Source organism: Schistocerca nitens, chromosome 4 (genome assembly GCF_023898315.1).
Source record: "Schistocerca nitens isolate TAMUIC-IGC-003100 chromosome 4, iqSchNite1.1, whole genome shotgun sequence".
Classification (NCBI taxonomy): Eukaryota; Metazoa; Arthropoda; class Insecta; order Orthoptera; family Acrididae; genus Schistocerca; species Schistocerca nitens.
Window position 1 is genome coordinate 889626403 of NC_064617.1, and position 15618 is coordinate 889642020.

The following is a 15618-nucleotide window of genomic DNA, read 5'->3' on the forward strand; positions in this document are numbered from 1 at the left end:
ATAAAACGAAGTAAATGCATCTGTGAATGTTGACTAGAGTAAAACAGTTTAGGCGCGAATATGATCTTGAAAGATTGATCTGATTTGCTGTTTATTTGATCAACCAATCAGAGTGGAGTCTTTCCCGCGCTCTGTCAAGTAGTAGATGAGCTGCGAGCAACGGCATTGAGGCAGTCGTAGTCTCGCTGTCGGACGCTCAGGTCATGTCGAATGTGTCCGAAAAAGTTATATGTAAAATGAAGGAGCTACTGTTATTTCGACATGAAAGCAGATGCATTTACGGACAGACTGCGAAAATCTGAGCTTTGTGAAGGAATTAATTGGAGAGGTAAACGCGTGTGAATTCTCGGCCTTCGTGAAGAATTCCGGGTGGTAAATTTCGTATTCGTTTACGGAATAGTTGGCGAGCAACTTCATTTAAATAAATCCACTGAAAAGGACCGAATGTAAAAGTCATGTCGTAGCTGAGTATAAACTGTGAAAATAGCGTAACAATTTTGGTTGATATTTCATTTCTGGCGGTCTTGTGTGTGTACTACATCTAGTACACACACAAGACAGCTGTGAGATGAGGTCAGTGATATTAGCTGTTAGTTTTAAATGCGAGCTGATGGCACCTATTTGATTTGGCAACTAAAGGAAATAAAGAACTATTTGCCGAATTTTGACATTTTTCTAAGAGGTGAAACAATCACCCTCCACCCGAAAATTGTTATGAGATATTTACATGACATAGCTACAGAGTTAATGCCGACTGTACTAACGTAAGTATTGACAATGGTTTTCTTCAACGCTGCTTTTAAAATCGTCAGAACAGTATCTACGTTGCAGAGAAGCGCGTTGTGACCAGACGCCGTACGGAGGTAGGTGGAACTTTTGTGGTTGACAGTACGACGAAAGAAGCAGTAAGCAGTAACGCGAATTTTAACCCAGCAGTGTGAAATAATTTTCTCGAACTGGCCTTGTTAATCGAAACCGTCCTGGTGAGGAGGTCACTGTACCATCTGTTGCCAACGTGATAGAAGGGATGGAGAGGTCTAGTAGAGGAGATGTTGCAGTACGAAGTTAATCGCTCCTGAAAATCACGAATATTTCTTTTGCTTAAACCGTTTGGCAAATCGAGACCGGTCGTCGAGTATAGAAGGCAGTCCTCTGGTCCATTCTGTTGCCATTCTGTTGCCAGACTTGCATGTGTGTTTTGGCTGGTTCGTAGTGTAACATAACCGATATGTTGCCGAGAATTCGGCCAGATTAAAGCTTGAGATTTGGAATGCGAGAGTTGGCCCGGCTGAGCGAGCTGATGCAGGAGACGACGGGAGGGGCTTTCACGGTCAGCGAAATGCTCGCCGAAATAGGGCCTGCCAGCGGCACGTAAACGACGGCTTTTCCCAAGGAAGCTGATGGCCGGGGTGAGCTCCTGACCGGCAAGCATGGTCCGCTATATGAGACGTGCTCGATGGCGACTTTTTCGACAGTATGGACGATGGCTAAATTCAAATACTTATTAATTCTGTAAAAAACGGAATGCCTTCTCCAAGCTAATACGCCAAGGAGCTGTCTGCCAGACACCGCATGGTGCGTGGCCACTGTGTGGGTACAAACAATCCAGTGGAGTGGATGGCGTCTTTTCCTGAGCCAGAGGACGGCAGTTCCAGCGTATGTGGAGACGGATGCCTCTGCATTTCAAGAGGAGCACTACCTACGTGACGTGGTAGTAACACCCGTATTTCGGTGGTTAAATGATCCATCATAGATTACAAACAGAGAACAAGCGGTGCATTGAGTGCATTGTTTAACAAGTACTATTACGCACGGAATGTACGTGGCAACAATCCGACGTGGTGGTAGTTGTTGAGTGATGGAGCGCTGGGTGTGCGAGAGCCGTTTTGATTTTGTTAGTTAAACGCCATGAACGGTTCTGATTTGTATGATTTATTACAATGAGAACCTCACTAATGTGCCATTTGAACTACGAAAGCTACCTTGTTATTTAGTTCTGTGAGAGTGATTCATTTACATGTTTTGTCCTACACAAGACTGTATTGAGATATATGTGTGGCTGATTCTTCATATGGTTGACAGTAGGTCATAGCAACTAGGTGGCTATGGGAGTAATCGCAGACCAGTGTATAACTGTGTGCTACAAATTAAGAGCCTACGGAATATCAGACCAGCTGTGTGGCTGGATTGAAGAGTTTTTAGCAAACAGAACACAGCATGTTGTTCTCAATGGAGGGACGTCTACAAAGTAACCTCTGGCCTGCCACAGGGGAGTGTTATGAGACCATTGCTTTTCACAATATATATAAATGACCTAGTAGATAGTGTCGGAAGTTCCATGCGGCTTTTCGCGGATGATGCTGTAGTATACAGAGAAGTTGCAGCATTAGAAAAATGCAGCGAAATGCAGGAAGATCTGCAGCGGATAGGCACTTGGTGCATGGAGTGGCAACTGATCCTTAACATAGACAAATGTAATGTATTGCGGGTACATAGAAAGAAGGATCCTTTATTGTATGATTATATGATAGCGGAACAAACACTGGTAGCAGTTACTTCTGTAAAATATCTGGGATTTGAAGTGGAATGATCATATAAAATTAATTGTTGGTAAGGCGGGTACCAGGTTGAGATTCATTGGGAGAGTCCTTAGGAAATGTAGTCCATCAACAAACGAGGTGGCTTACAAAACACTCGTTCGACCTATACTTGAGTATTGCTCATCAGTGTGGGATCCGTACCAGGTCGGGTTGACGGAGGAGATAGAGAAGATCCAAAGAAGAGCGGCGCGTTTCGTCACAGGGTTATTTGGTAAGCGTGATAGCGTTACGGAGATGTTTAGCAAACTCAAGTGGCAGACTCTGCAAGAGAGGCGCTCTGCATCGCGGTGTAGCTTGCTCGCCAGGTTTCGAGAGGGTGCGTTTCTGGATGAGGTATCGAATATATTGCTTCCCCCTACTTATACCTCCCGTGGAGATCACGAATGTAAAATTAGAGAGATTCGAGAGCGCACGGAGGCTTTCCGGCAGTCGTTCTTCCCGCGAACCATACGCGACTGGAACAGGAAAGGGAGGTAATGACAGTGGCACGTAAAGTGCCCTCCGCCACAATCCGTTGGGTGGCTTGCGGAGTATAAATGTAGATGTAGATGTAGAGGTAGATGTAGAATTCTGAGGGTTGTCTTAGCGTCCTATGGTTAATTGCAGAAGCTATATTTAACGTGTTTTTTTGTATGTAGTCAAGGTCCATATACGAGGTGTGGCTAGAAAAAAACCGGATTAGTACTGGTGAAACAATAAAACGAATGCAATAAGTCTGAAAGTCGCGTGGCCTGTCACGTGACTCTCGCTCCGCCTACTGCTCGAGTTTCATCTGCCTCCTGCACTCAGTCTGCCCGTGGCATCTGTTTCAAGTAGTTGACGTTTTGTCTGTGCGTCGGAAAATGTTGAGTGTACAGAAAGAACAGCGTGTTAACATCAAATTTTGTTTCAAACTAGGAAAATCTGCAAGTGAAACGTTTGTAATGTTACAACAAGTGTACGGCGATGATTGTTTATCGCGAACACAAGTGTTTGAGTGGTTTAAACTATTTAAAGATGGCCGCGAAGACACCAGTGATGACACTCGCACTGGCAGACCATTGTCAGCAAAAACTGATGCAAACATTGAAAAATCGGTAAACTTGTTCGACAAGATCGCCGTTTAACAATCAGAGCAGTGTCTGAGTTAACAGGAGTTGACAAGGAAAGTGTTAGGCAGATTCTTCATGAAAGTTTCAACATGAACAAAGTGTGTTCAAAAATGGTTCCAAAGTGTCTCACATTTGAACAGAAGGAACGCCGAAGAATGATTTGTTCTGACATCCTGGAAAACATTAAAAGTGATCCCACCTTCTTACAAAATGTTATTACTTGCGATGAATCGTGGTTTTTTACTTACGATCCCGAAACTAAACGCCAATCGATGCATTGGAAAACTCCTGGTTCTCCACGACAAAAAAAGGCACGAATGTCAAAACCGAAATTCAAGGCAATGATGATTGTTTTTTTGACATCAAAGGGATTGTGCACATTGATTGGGTACCAGAGGGACAAACAGTGAATCAGCATTACTACATTAGCGTCCTGGCTACCCTACGTGAGCGAGTACGGAGAAAACGGAACGATTTGTGGAGAAAAAAGTCATGGATCCTTCACCAAGACAATGCCCCAGCTCACAGCGCGTTGTCAGTGAAGACGTTTTTGGCAAAACACAACATTCCCATCTTAGATCATCCACCCTACTCACCTGATTTGGCCCCCTGCGACTTTTTTCTTTTCCCTAAAGTCAAGTCAGCTTTGAAAGGAACTAGATTTGAGACTGTTGAAGCAGTAAAAGAAAAAGCGACGGAAGTAATGTATGGACTTACCGAAAATGATCTGCAGCATTGCTATGAACAGTGGAAAATTCGTATGGAGCGGTGTAGAGACCGAGGAGGAGAGTACATTGAAGGAGATAACATGAAATTGTAAATAATTGTAAATAAATGTTTTTTCCAGCATCAGTCCGGTTTTTTTCTAGCCGCACCTCGTAGTGTAATTATTACTGTCATAGTCAGAGTTTCTGTACTGAGGCAAGCTTATTTTGTTTCTGTTTCGCTGAATTCTGTAGGACGAGGGCACTCTAATTGTTGTTCTCTTGCCTGAGTCCTGATCTGAAAACTACACACATCAAAAAAAGTTTTGCATCACTCCGGTTCCCAGAACACCTGAAGATAGACGTTGACTGTGGATATTGTATCACAGACACAGTCCCTTTGACTGTTCAGAGATGCCACTAAACCCGCCCAAAGATGTAAACAACCATGCATGAGCAGCGCCTATTAGACGAAGGGGCTTCGACAGCCGTTTAGTTCCAGTCATTCCCTTAGGAAGGACGTACGTGGCTCGTGTTGTCTGTTGTTCAACTATGCCTAGACGGTCAATATCGCGGTTCGATCGTGTCCGCATTGTTACTTTGTGCCAGGAAGGGATCTCAAAAACGGAAGTGTCGGAGTGAACCAAAGCGATTTTGTTCGGACATGGAGGAGATACAGAGAGACAGGAACTGTCGATGACATGCCTTGCTCAGGCATCCCAAGGGCTACTACTGCAGCGGATGACCGCTACCTACGGATTATGCCTCGGAGGAATCCTGACAGCAACGCCACCACGTTGAATAATGCTTTTCGTGCAGCCACATGACGTCATGTTACAACTCAAACTGTTGCAACAGGATGCATGAAGCACAACTTCACTCCCGACGTCCATGGCGAAGTCCGTCTTTGCAACCACGACGCCATACAGCAAGGTCCAACAACATGCCGAATGGACAGCTCAGGATTGGCATCACGTTCTCTTCACCGATGAGTGTCGCATATGCCTTCAACCAGACAATCGTCGGAGACTTGTCTGGAGGCAACCCGGTCAGGCTGATCGCCTTAGACACACTGTTCAGCGAGTGCAGCAAGGTAGAGGTTCCCTGATGTTCTGGGGTGACGTTATATGGGGCCGACGTACGCCGCTGGTCACAGAATGCGCCGTAATGGCTGTACGATACGTGAATGCCATCCTCCGACCGATAGTGCAATCATATCGGCAGCATATTGGCGAAGCATTCGTCTTCATGGACGACAATTCGCGCCACCATCGTGCACATCTTGTGAATGACTTCTTTCAGGATAACGAAATAGCTTGACTAAAGTGGCCAGCAATTTCTCCAGACAAAACCCTATCGAACATGCCTGGGATAGATTAAAAAGGGCTGTTTATGGACGACGTGACCCTCCAACCACTGAGGGATTTACGCCGAATCGCCGTTGAGGAGTGGGAAATTTTGGACCAGCAGTGCCTTGATGAACTTGTGGATAGTATGCCATGACGAATACAGGCAAGCATCAATGCAAGAGGACGTGCTATTGGGTATTAGAGGTACCGGTGTGTACAGCAATCCGGACCACCACCTCTGAAGCTCTCGCTGTATTATGGTACAATATGCAATGTGTGGTTTTCATGAGCAATAAAAAGGGAGGAAATGATGTTTATGTTGATCTCCATTCCAATTTTATGTACAGGTTCCGGAACTCTCGGAACCGAGGTGATGCAAAGCTTTTTTGATGTGAGTATATTGGGCTGAAAATTAAGTTACTTTTTATTGTTATTGTTCTATTGTCAAGAAGATTTTACAGTTAATAAATTAAATGTTAAACTGAGTCCACACCTTACAGCCCCCAGCCCAGACCCTGTCCCAGCCAAATCCTACGCTACAAAATTAATTATAAACTATATTTTAAAAAATGAAGATTTCTAAAGACTAATGTAAGAAGTAATTGTGTCAGTGGTCATGATCAACAGAACATGCAAATAATTTACTATGTAACGTAACTAGGATAACATTTGGCGATACTATCTTCAGTATCCCCCATCTATGTTGTGTAGTAAGACGTGTATCAATTAGTTCCTCTTCAGATAATTTTGGGGTTTCTTACATCCTTCGGCAACGGCCTTGCCGCAGTGGATACACCGGTTCCCGTGAGATCACCGAAGTTAAGCACTGTCGGGCGTGGCTGGCGCTTGGATGGGTAACCATCCAGCCCGCCAGGCGCTGTTGCCATTTTTCGGGGTGCACTCAACCTCGTGATGCCAACGAGGAGCTCCTCGACCGAATAGTAGCCGCTCTGGTCAAAGACAACCATCATAACGACCGGGAGAGCGGTGTGCTGACCACACGCCCCTCCTATCCGCATCCTCATCTGAGGATGACACGGCGGTCGCATGGTCCCGATGGGCCACTTGTGGCCTGAAGACGGAGTGCTTTTTACATCCTTGACCTCATGTAGCTGCTACTGATAAAATGCATCAATGAAACCCATAAAGACGATTGTGTATTATTTTTAAAGTTAGCTTCAGCAGCGTCGACGCAAAAAACAAGCACCTTACAAACGCGTGCGTAGAGATCAGCGGTCATTCAAGAAATCGTACCACTGGAACAAATTAGTTTATGATCCCCTCCCGTCCGCTTAATTATACCCCTGAGACCAATGTAACTAACAATATAGCTCAAAAATGGCTCTTAGAAACTCTACATATTGTAACTAAGCAAATCAATGCTAAGTATTTTTGTTGTAACGAAATAATTATACTAATTTTTTTCTGTTTTAGAAAACTGAAGAGGCTTAAAATAACTAGGAAAAGATTGTTGCTTTCAGAAACAAGCTAAGGAAAAGAAAGGTTATTGTCGATTTACAAGGTGATCTGAATGAGAATGTAATTTTCATTCTGCAGCGGAGTGTGTAGTGATATGGATTAAAACAGTTTAAAACTGTTTACCGAACCAGGACTCGAAACTGGGACCTTTGCCTTTTGCGGGCAACTGCATTACCAGCTGAGATGCCCAATCACAACCCTCGGTCCCTCTTTGCAGCTTTACTTCCTTCAGTAACTCGTCTCCTACCCCCTAAACTTGGAGACAGGTTCATACCCTCCAAGCTAGGAGACGACTTCCTAGCGAAATTAAAGCTGTGAGAACGGTCTTGCGTCGTGGTTGAGTAGCTCAGTTGGTGAAGCACTTTCCCGCGAAAGGCAAAGGTCCCGAGTTTGAGTTCCAGTCCAGCATACAGTTTTATCTGCACGAAGTTTCGTGATGTGCAACAAATCGTTTCCTCATGCATCACAGACTTCTAACACAATTTTTACTAGTGATAGAATATCAGCACATCTTAAAAAACATTAGTCAGCCATTCATGCAGCACATTGTAGTTCTATAGGTTATTTGACAAAAATCAATCCATAAAGAACAATTCTCTTGGTGGAAACACTGCTTAAGAGTATGACCCGTGATAAGGGAAAAGTATGCACAGAGCACTTCCACACGAAGAAGAGAGAAAACAACACACATTTCAGTACGTGCCCCTTACCGTAAACCAGCCACCATCTCTGAACAAGTGGCGCCCAGCAGGATGTCGTTCAGCTCGGAGATGACCTCAGTGGTCGCATATCGGTCCATCAGGAAGTTATAAACATCAGCGCCAAAATATCGCACGCCCTGGCAGTAGACGATGCGCCTCAAGTCCGGGTCCACCCTGTCAACAGTTAGGTTAAAGTTACATTACTCTGCAACCAAAAATTAACATACTTAAAAAAATCTACGAGTTCTGTCTGCTTCTGCCTCAGATAACACGACTAATATTTCTCCTTCTCCTGGAGATCTGACCGTGAAATACGGTAAAGTGTATAAATACTGATGTATTCATGCTTCTTCGCTTACAAATAAATTTTTTTTTCCGTCTGTTTTCCAAGACATGTTTCGCTGATGTTAAACCGTCATCAGTGACAGTTTTAGTTTCTTTTTATGAAATGACAGGAAAATTGCTCTTTAATATCTATAAACTTAGAAATTTCAGTTGTTAAAACTCGTACTCATATACAACAAAATATACATACATACGCCACATTCTGTGGTTTTGTGGTGTACTCCACTACCCTTTACAGTTGTTTCTCTTTCACGGTTTTTCTGTAGCCATAAAGGACTTAATCTAGAAACTTAGTTGCGCCAAACATTTACGACTGGGAATGTTGCGATTAGCTTTATTTTACTCTGTATGGAAGATTGTGTTGTGTGTGTGTGTGTGTGAGAGAGAGAGAGAGAGAGAGAGAGAGAGAGAGAGAGCTACATTTTAGTTCTGTGTTGATGTCCACAGGCCTGATGTCCATATACGTAGGTTGTGCTGCGAATGTAGAATGACACCTGCTACTTTTTAGTGCGTTTGTGTGTATCTAATACTGAAATTTCTGCCTGACTAGCCGCGCGGGATTGGCCGAGCAGTCTAGGGCGCTGCAATCGTGGACTTTGTGGCTGGTCCCGGCGGAGGTTCGAATCCTCCCTCGGGCGTGGGTGTGTGTGGTTTGTCCTTAGGATAATTTAGGTTAAGTAGTGTGTAAGCTTAGGGACTGGTGACCTTAGCAGTTAAGTCCCATAAGATTTCACACATATTTAAACCTTTTTTTCTGCTTGACTATCCAATGCAAACTGAACTCCAGTCCTGACAGTCAGTTAATAAATACACGAAGTGTTGATTGTCTTTGTTGGTTTTGGTTATCCTTAGTTTTCTCTGTGCAAAGTTAGCTATCCTGTAGCCTATATTTAGTTCCCGTGCCATTTGCTGGTCGTCGTGGATGCTTCTTGTTCATGTGTGTGTGTGTCTGTGTGTGTGTGTGTGTGTGTGTGTGTGTGTGTGTGTGTGTGTGTGTGTGTGTGGTGTGTCTGTGTTTGTATGTTGGTTACGATTTGTTTGTTTTTGTGTGGGCCGGCCGCGGTAGCCGAGCGTTTCTAGGCTCTTCAGTCCGGAATCGCGCGACTGCTACGGTCGGAGGTTCGAATCCTGCCTCGGGCATGGATGTGTGTGGTGTCCTTAGGTTGGTTAGGTTTAAGTTGTTCTAAGTTCTAGGGGACTGATGACCTCCGATGTTAAGTCCCATAGTGCTCAGAGCCGTCTGAACTATTTTTTTTTTTTTTTTGTGCTAGGTGAATGGGTCACCTAGCACACAAAAGTAAACAAATCATAATTTTGTGATTCAGTTTGTCTACGATATTTGTGCCATTGACCACAGCTATTTGTTTTATTATCTGTAGTTCCTTTTTGTAGAGTTTCATTCAGTCTGTGCAGTATGTACTGGAAACCGGCTTATTTATGCGAAACAATCACCGGAAAGAAACAGGCACAACTGCAAGGAAATGCTACACTCTCACTTACAACAACAAAGCACCTCACAGGATAGGTAACATAGATAAAGAATATAAGGACTAATAATAGCCTACAGGATAGGTAACTCAACACAGAGAAAAGTAAGGACAACCGATACGAACAACGACAAACACAACACTTCCAGTATTTATCAACTGGCACATTAAGACTGCAGTTCAATTTACATTGGATAGACAGGCAGAAATTACAGTGTTAGATACATATAAAGCCCTAAAAACAACAGTTGTCATTTTATATTCACGGAAAACCTTATGATATGGACCACAGACATCAACACCGACTACTCAAATTCTCAAATGCACCAAAAGTCCCTAACAAAAACTAATAATTTAGGAAAGCCACTAAATACAGAAAGCAATAGTTGAAGGAAAAGAAATAATAAACGAATACGCAGCTCTTTCAGCGTAACTACGTTCGCTGCCTTCAGAAAATTGTCAGACGACCTAAACTCATAAACACACATGCACACACACACACACACACACACACACACACACACACACACACACACACACACACAAAAGAGAACTGCCTCCCATACTCACTCTCACATACTACTAAATACACATACAAACACACACCTTCACATGTTACTAAACATTACCAAATTTAAAATGTTACATCAACCACTTTCCTAAAATGGTTTCATAAATTTGTGTCTAGCATATTAAATTGCAGAGTTGACGTGTAAAGAGAGTGTCCATGTAAATGGATTCACCACGCTGAGAAAACTACTCACTGGTTGTCAGGATTGGCAGGATCGGCCATGAATCGCTCCATTTGTTCGTATGTGGAATTGAGACAAGCCTGCTGTCCGTAGTTGCAAGCAAGGCTGACAATGATGGCCCTCAGGATACGTGTGACGTGGTCCTCACCTGGCACCTCACGATAGCCTAATTCATCAGTCATGTGTTCCAACACAGACAGTGCAAACTCCTGCAGAAATTAATTGCGAGTGAAATGTGCAGAACTTATAAGTGAAACAACTGCAGTATAACAGAGAAAGCTAAATGGATAAAAAAAAGAGTAAGTGACAAAAACACAACGAAAAGGCGTAACATTACGTTCAACTGACAATATAGCTCTAAAGAAAATGAAAATTTTGAGTGTGGAACGTTCACAGAACTATGGAGGGAAGTTAAAAATGAATGTCTCGTGTGAAGAACTGATGATAAGACAGGTTTATAGACAAACAACTAAAACAACTTCTAGTTAAAGGAAAAAGGTTTGTGCATTGGTTATATATGCGATAAACCCGCTGTGAGTTAATAAATAAAATTAAATACACCTAACTATTAATTAACAAGCGCTGTCGGGCGTGGTCGGCACTTGGATGGGTGACCATCCAGCCCGCCATGCGCTGTTGCCATTTTTCGGGGTGCACTCAGCCTCGTGATGCCAATTGAGGAGCTACTCGATCGAATAGTAGCGGCTTCGGTCCAGAATACCATCATAACGACCGGGAGAGCGGTGTGCCCCTCCTATCCGCATCCTCCTCTGAGGATGACACGGCTGCCGGATGGTCCCTACTATCGACATAAACCCATTCAGGCGATAGCAGGATCACCTGGTGAGGAATGACGGCTAGTCAGTGCACGCAGTATCAGCGAGCGTGTGTGGCCGCGTGTAAAATGGGGACGGCACTCGATCTGTTTGAGTTTGACGGAAGGTAGGATTGTGATGGCCCGGAGGCCCGCCATGGGCACTGAGGAATCTGCACGTCTCGTCGGCTGTGGTGAGCGTCTTCAACACGTGTCGGAACCAAGCAGGAACCACATCCAGACGCCGTGAAGTTGGCCGGCCACTCCTCATTACAGGTGTCGATTGTAGTTGGTTGGGCAGACTGGTAAAACAAGACAGGCGGGGCGAACTGTGGCGGAACTAACATCAGACTTCAGTCTGGTCAGAGTACAGGTGTCTCTGAACACACAGTGTTCTGAACACTCCTAACGATGAGCCATGCATGTATCAATGTAAGCATCGACAATTACGACTGAAATGAGCAAGTGATCTTTGGCACTGGATGCTGGTGTACTGGCAGAGCGTTGTGTAGGCTGACAGATCCCGATAAGTACTTCATCACGCCGACAGGAGGACACGAATACGTCGTCTTCCTTGACACCTGCATTGCGGGACGGAGGCAAACTGGCGGCGGCTCCATTATGCTCTGGGGAACATTCAAGTGGGCACCCATGGGTCCAGTGGAACTCGTGCAAGGCACCGTGACGGCCAAGGAGTGTCGTACACTAATTGTAGACAACGTACACGTCTTCGTGATGATCATGTTTGCCGGCGGCAGCGGCATTTTTCAACAACATAATTCGCGATATAACAAGGGTAGAAATGTGATGGATTGGTTCAAGGGACAGAGTGGCGAGTTCCATATGTGAACTCGATTGAATACATCTGGGATTTGATTGAACGTGGCGTCAGGTGTCATCGTCCACGGCCCCCGAATTTACGGGAATTAAGTGACTTGTGTGTGCAGATGTGGCGCCAACTCCCCCTAGCGATGTACCTCACTGCTTCCATACCACGACGCGTCGCAGCTATTGTCCGTGCCAAAGGTACCAGCTATTAGGCACGTGGTCATAATGTTGTGGCTGATCAGCGTACTTGTACGAGTGTGTTCGTCAAGAAAGACCCGGTTTGTGACTCACAGGAGACTGATTCTTCCATTACGACAACGCACCTGAAAACACAGACATCTCTGTTATGACAGTTTTTGACTAAAAATAGCATGGTTTCGCTGCCCCACGCACGTTACTCGCCTGAGACTTTTTCTTGTCTCCACGCATGAAAAGGGGTATGAAAGGACACCAGTCTGACAACATTGAAGAAGTCAAGAAAAAAAACTAGGGAGGAGCTGTCAGCCATTTCTAGAGACGACTCCAAAAACAATGAAGGCACCGCTGGGGCAAATCTACACTAATGGCCATTAAAATTGCTACACCAAGAAGAAATGTAGATGAAAAACGGGCATTCATTGCACAAATATATTATACTAGAACTGACATGTGATTACATTTTCACGCAATCTGGGTGCATAGATCCTCAGAAATCAGTACCCAGAACAACCACCTCTGGCCGTAATAACGGCCTTGATACGCCTGGGCATTGAGACAAACAGAGCTCGGATGGCAAGTACAGGTACAGCTGCCCATGCAGCTTCAACACGATACCACAACTCATCAAAAGTACGGACTGGCGTACTGCGACGAGGCAGTTGCTCGGCCACCATTGACCAGACGTTTTCAATTGGTGAGAGATCTGGAGAATGTGCTGGCCAGGGCAGCAGTCGAACATTTTCTGTATGCAGAAAGGTCCGTACAGGACCCGCAACATGCGGTCGTACATTATCCTGCTGAAATGTAGGGTTTCGCAGAGATCGAATGAAGGGTAGAGCCACGGGTCGTAACACAACTGAAATGTAACGTTCAGTGTTCAAAGTGTCTTCAATGTGAACAAGAGATGACCGAGACGTGTAACCAATGGCACCCCATACCATCATGCCGCGTGATACGCCAGTGTGGCGATAATAAATACACGCTTTCAATGTGCGTTCACCGCAATGTCGCCAAACACGACCATCATGATACTGTAAACAAAACCTACATTCATCCGAAGAAATGACGTTTGGCCATTCGTGCACCGAGGTTTGTCGTTGAGTACACCATCGCAGGCGCTCCTGTCTGTGATGCAGCGTTCAGTGTCATGGTTTCCGAGCTGATAGTCCATGCTGCTGCAAACGTCGTCGAACTGTTCGTGCAGATGGTTGTTGTCTTCCAAACGTCCCCATCTATTGACTCGGGGATCGAGACGTGGCTGCACGATCCGTTACGGCCATGCGGATTAGATGCCTGTCATCTCGACTGCTAGTGATACGAGGCCGTTGGGATCCAGCAAGGAGGTCCGTATTACCCTCCTGAACCCACCGATTCCATTTTCTGCTAACAGTCATTGGGTATCAATCAACGCGAGCAGCAATGTCGCGATACGGTAAACAGCAATCGCGATTACAATCCGACCTGTATCAAAGTCGGAAACGTGATGGTAAGCATTTCTCCTCCTTACACGGGGTATCACAACAACGTTTCACCAGGCAACGCCGGTCAACTGCTGTTTGTGCGTGAGAAATCGGTTGGAAACTTTGGCTGGTTCAAATGGCTCTGAGCACTATGGGACTTAACATCTATGGTCATTAGTCCCCTAGAACTTAGAACTACTTAAACCTAACTAACCTAAGGACATCACACAACACCCAGCCATCACGAGGCAGAGAAAACCCCTGACCCCGCCGGGAATCGAACCCGGGATCCCGGGCGTGGGAAGCGAGAACGCTACCGCACGACCACGAGATGCGGGCGGTTGGAAAACTTTCCTCATGTCAGCACGTTGTAGGTATCGCCACCGGCGCCAACCTTCTGTGAATGCTCTGAAAAGCTAATCATTTGCATATCACAGCATCTTATTCCTGTCGATTAAATGTCGCGTCTGTAGCACATCTTCGTGGTGTAGCAATTTTAATGGCCAGTAGTGTGTTAGTTGTAATGTCGAGTATTTTTAAAGGAGAAGACTGTTTTGTACACAATTAGAAAATATATAGCTTTTGAAAAAATAATTGTGGTTTCTTTGATAACCCCTCGTAGGAGGTGACTTAGGCAAAATGCGAGGCCGTGACTTACGTTGTACTGTTCGGGGGCGTCCCAGCCCACAAGGCGCTCCATGTTGAGCAGCGTGCCCGAGGCGACCCTCCAGGGGATGTAGTCGCGCTCCCGGCTGAGGTACGAGTGCAGCCGCAGCGCCGCCTCGGCGGACAGCACGTAGGCGGCGCCGGACAGGCTGGCCGCGTCGTCCAGCAGCTGGCCGCGGTTCGCGGGCGGGATGGCCTCGGGGTCGGACCGCAGCTGCTCCGTCAGCAGCGCCCAGTTCTGCTCGTCGTAGTTCACCCGATAGTAGCCTGCGGGCACAGCACTCGTACTGACGTGCTACCGGCAGCTGTTCTCCTCTGTCAGTTAGCGTTCCGCCGATCCTATGCCTCCCAGAAACTACCCAAACGCAATTCCACCGCCCTGGAAGCTAGACTGAAGAAAAATCGAGACTTCTTTATACGATTTGTCGACCTGGGAAAAGTGTTTGACGATGTATAATGTTGCAAGATATTCGAAATACTGAGACAAACTGAGGTAGGCTACAGGGAAAAACGCATTACACAATACGTATTAAACTAAGGGGAACAAAAACAGTGGCAGACCAAGCCTGTGGTGTGGGGTTGATCTGAGATTCTGTTATTCTGCGCAACGGATTAATATGAGATGTACCCTTTACCCTGTGGCTCCTGCAAGATGCAATTTCCACCCCCACACTACTACACGAGTCAGACAGACGCTCCTAACGTTCTAAAGAGAAATGCCTGAAAAATTTTCAGCAATAAATATCTTCTGGAGTCGTCCACTGTAAGGAAATGGCACAAAAATTCACAAAATTTCTTACGTAATTAGTGGGATACTTGGGTATTGGAGTAGTGCTAGTTAGTGTAAGAAAAGCATGAAACTAACGAAAGTTATTATTTGTTGTACAAAAATTCTGAGAAATCACAATGGCACTTTTAGTTATGAATTGAACAAGTTATATCCTGGTTCTTTTTGGAATGTGAAGTTACCTCTCAAGGATAGGATTCTCTAATGAAATTTCTATACAAAGTTTAAGATGGTTGTTGACTTGGCAGAATGCCTGAGAGGCGCGCCTACTCAACTTGAATAATTATCCTTTAGAACGTTGCTAGGTACGGTCGAGGCTGTCGCGTGTGAAATGCGGTGAAGTGTACTGTTGTGGAG

At 45.1% G+C, this 15618-nt stretch overlaps 1 protein-coding gene across 1 annotated transcript in view; it reads right to left on the bottom strand.

The window, feature by feature from the left end:
• The window catches only part of LOC126252003 (aminopeptidase N-like), a 130381-nt gene that overhangs the window by 20913 nt on the left and 93850 nt on the right, over positions 1-15618 (bottom strand). The window contains exons 12-14 of the mRNA XM_049952786.1: positions 14467-14741; positions 10521-10717; positions 7934-8098 (exon numbers count right to left, since the gene is read on the bottom strand). Coding sequence (XP_049808743.1) covers positions 7934-8098; positions 10521-10717; positions 14467-14741 — 637 coding nt within the window. The remainder of the gene's footprint in view (positions 1-7933; positions 8099-10520; positions 10718-14466; positions 14742-15618) is intronic.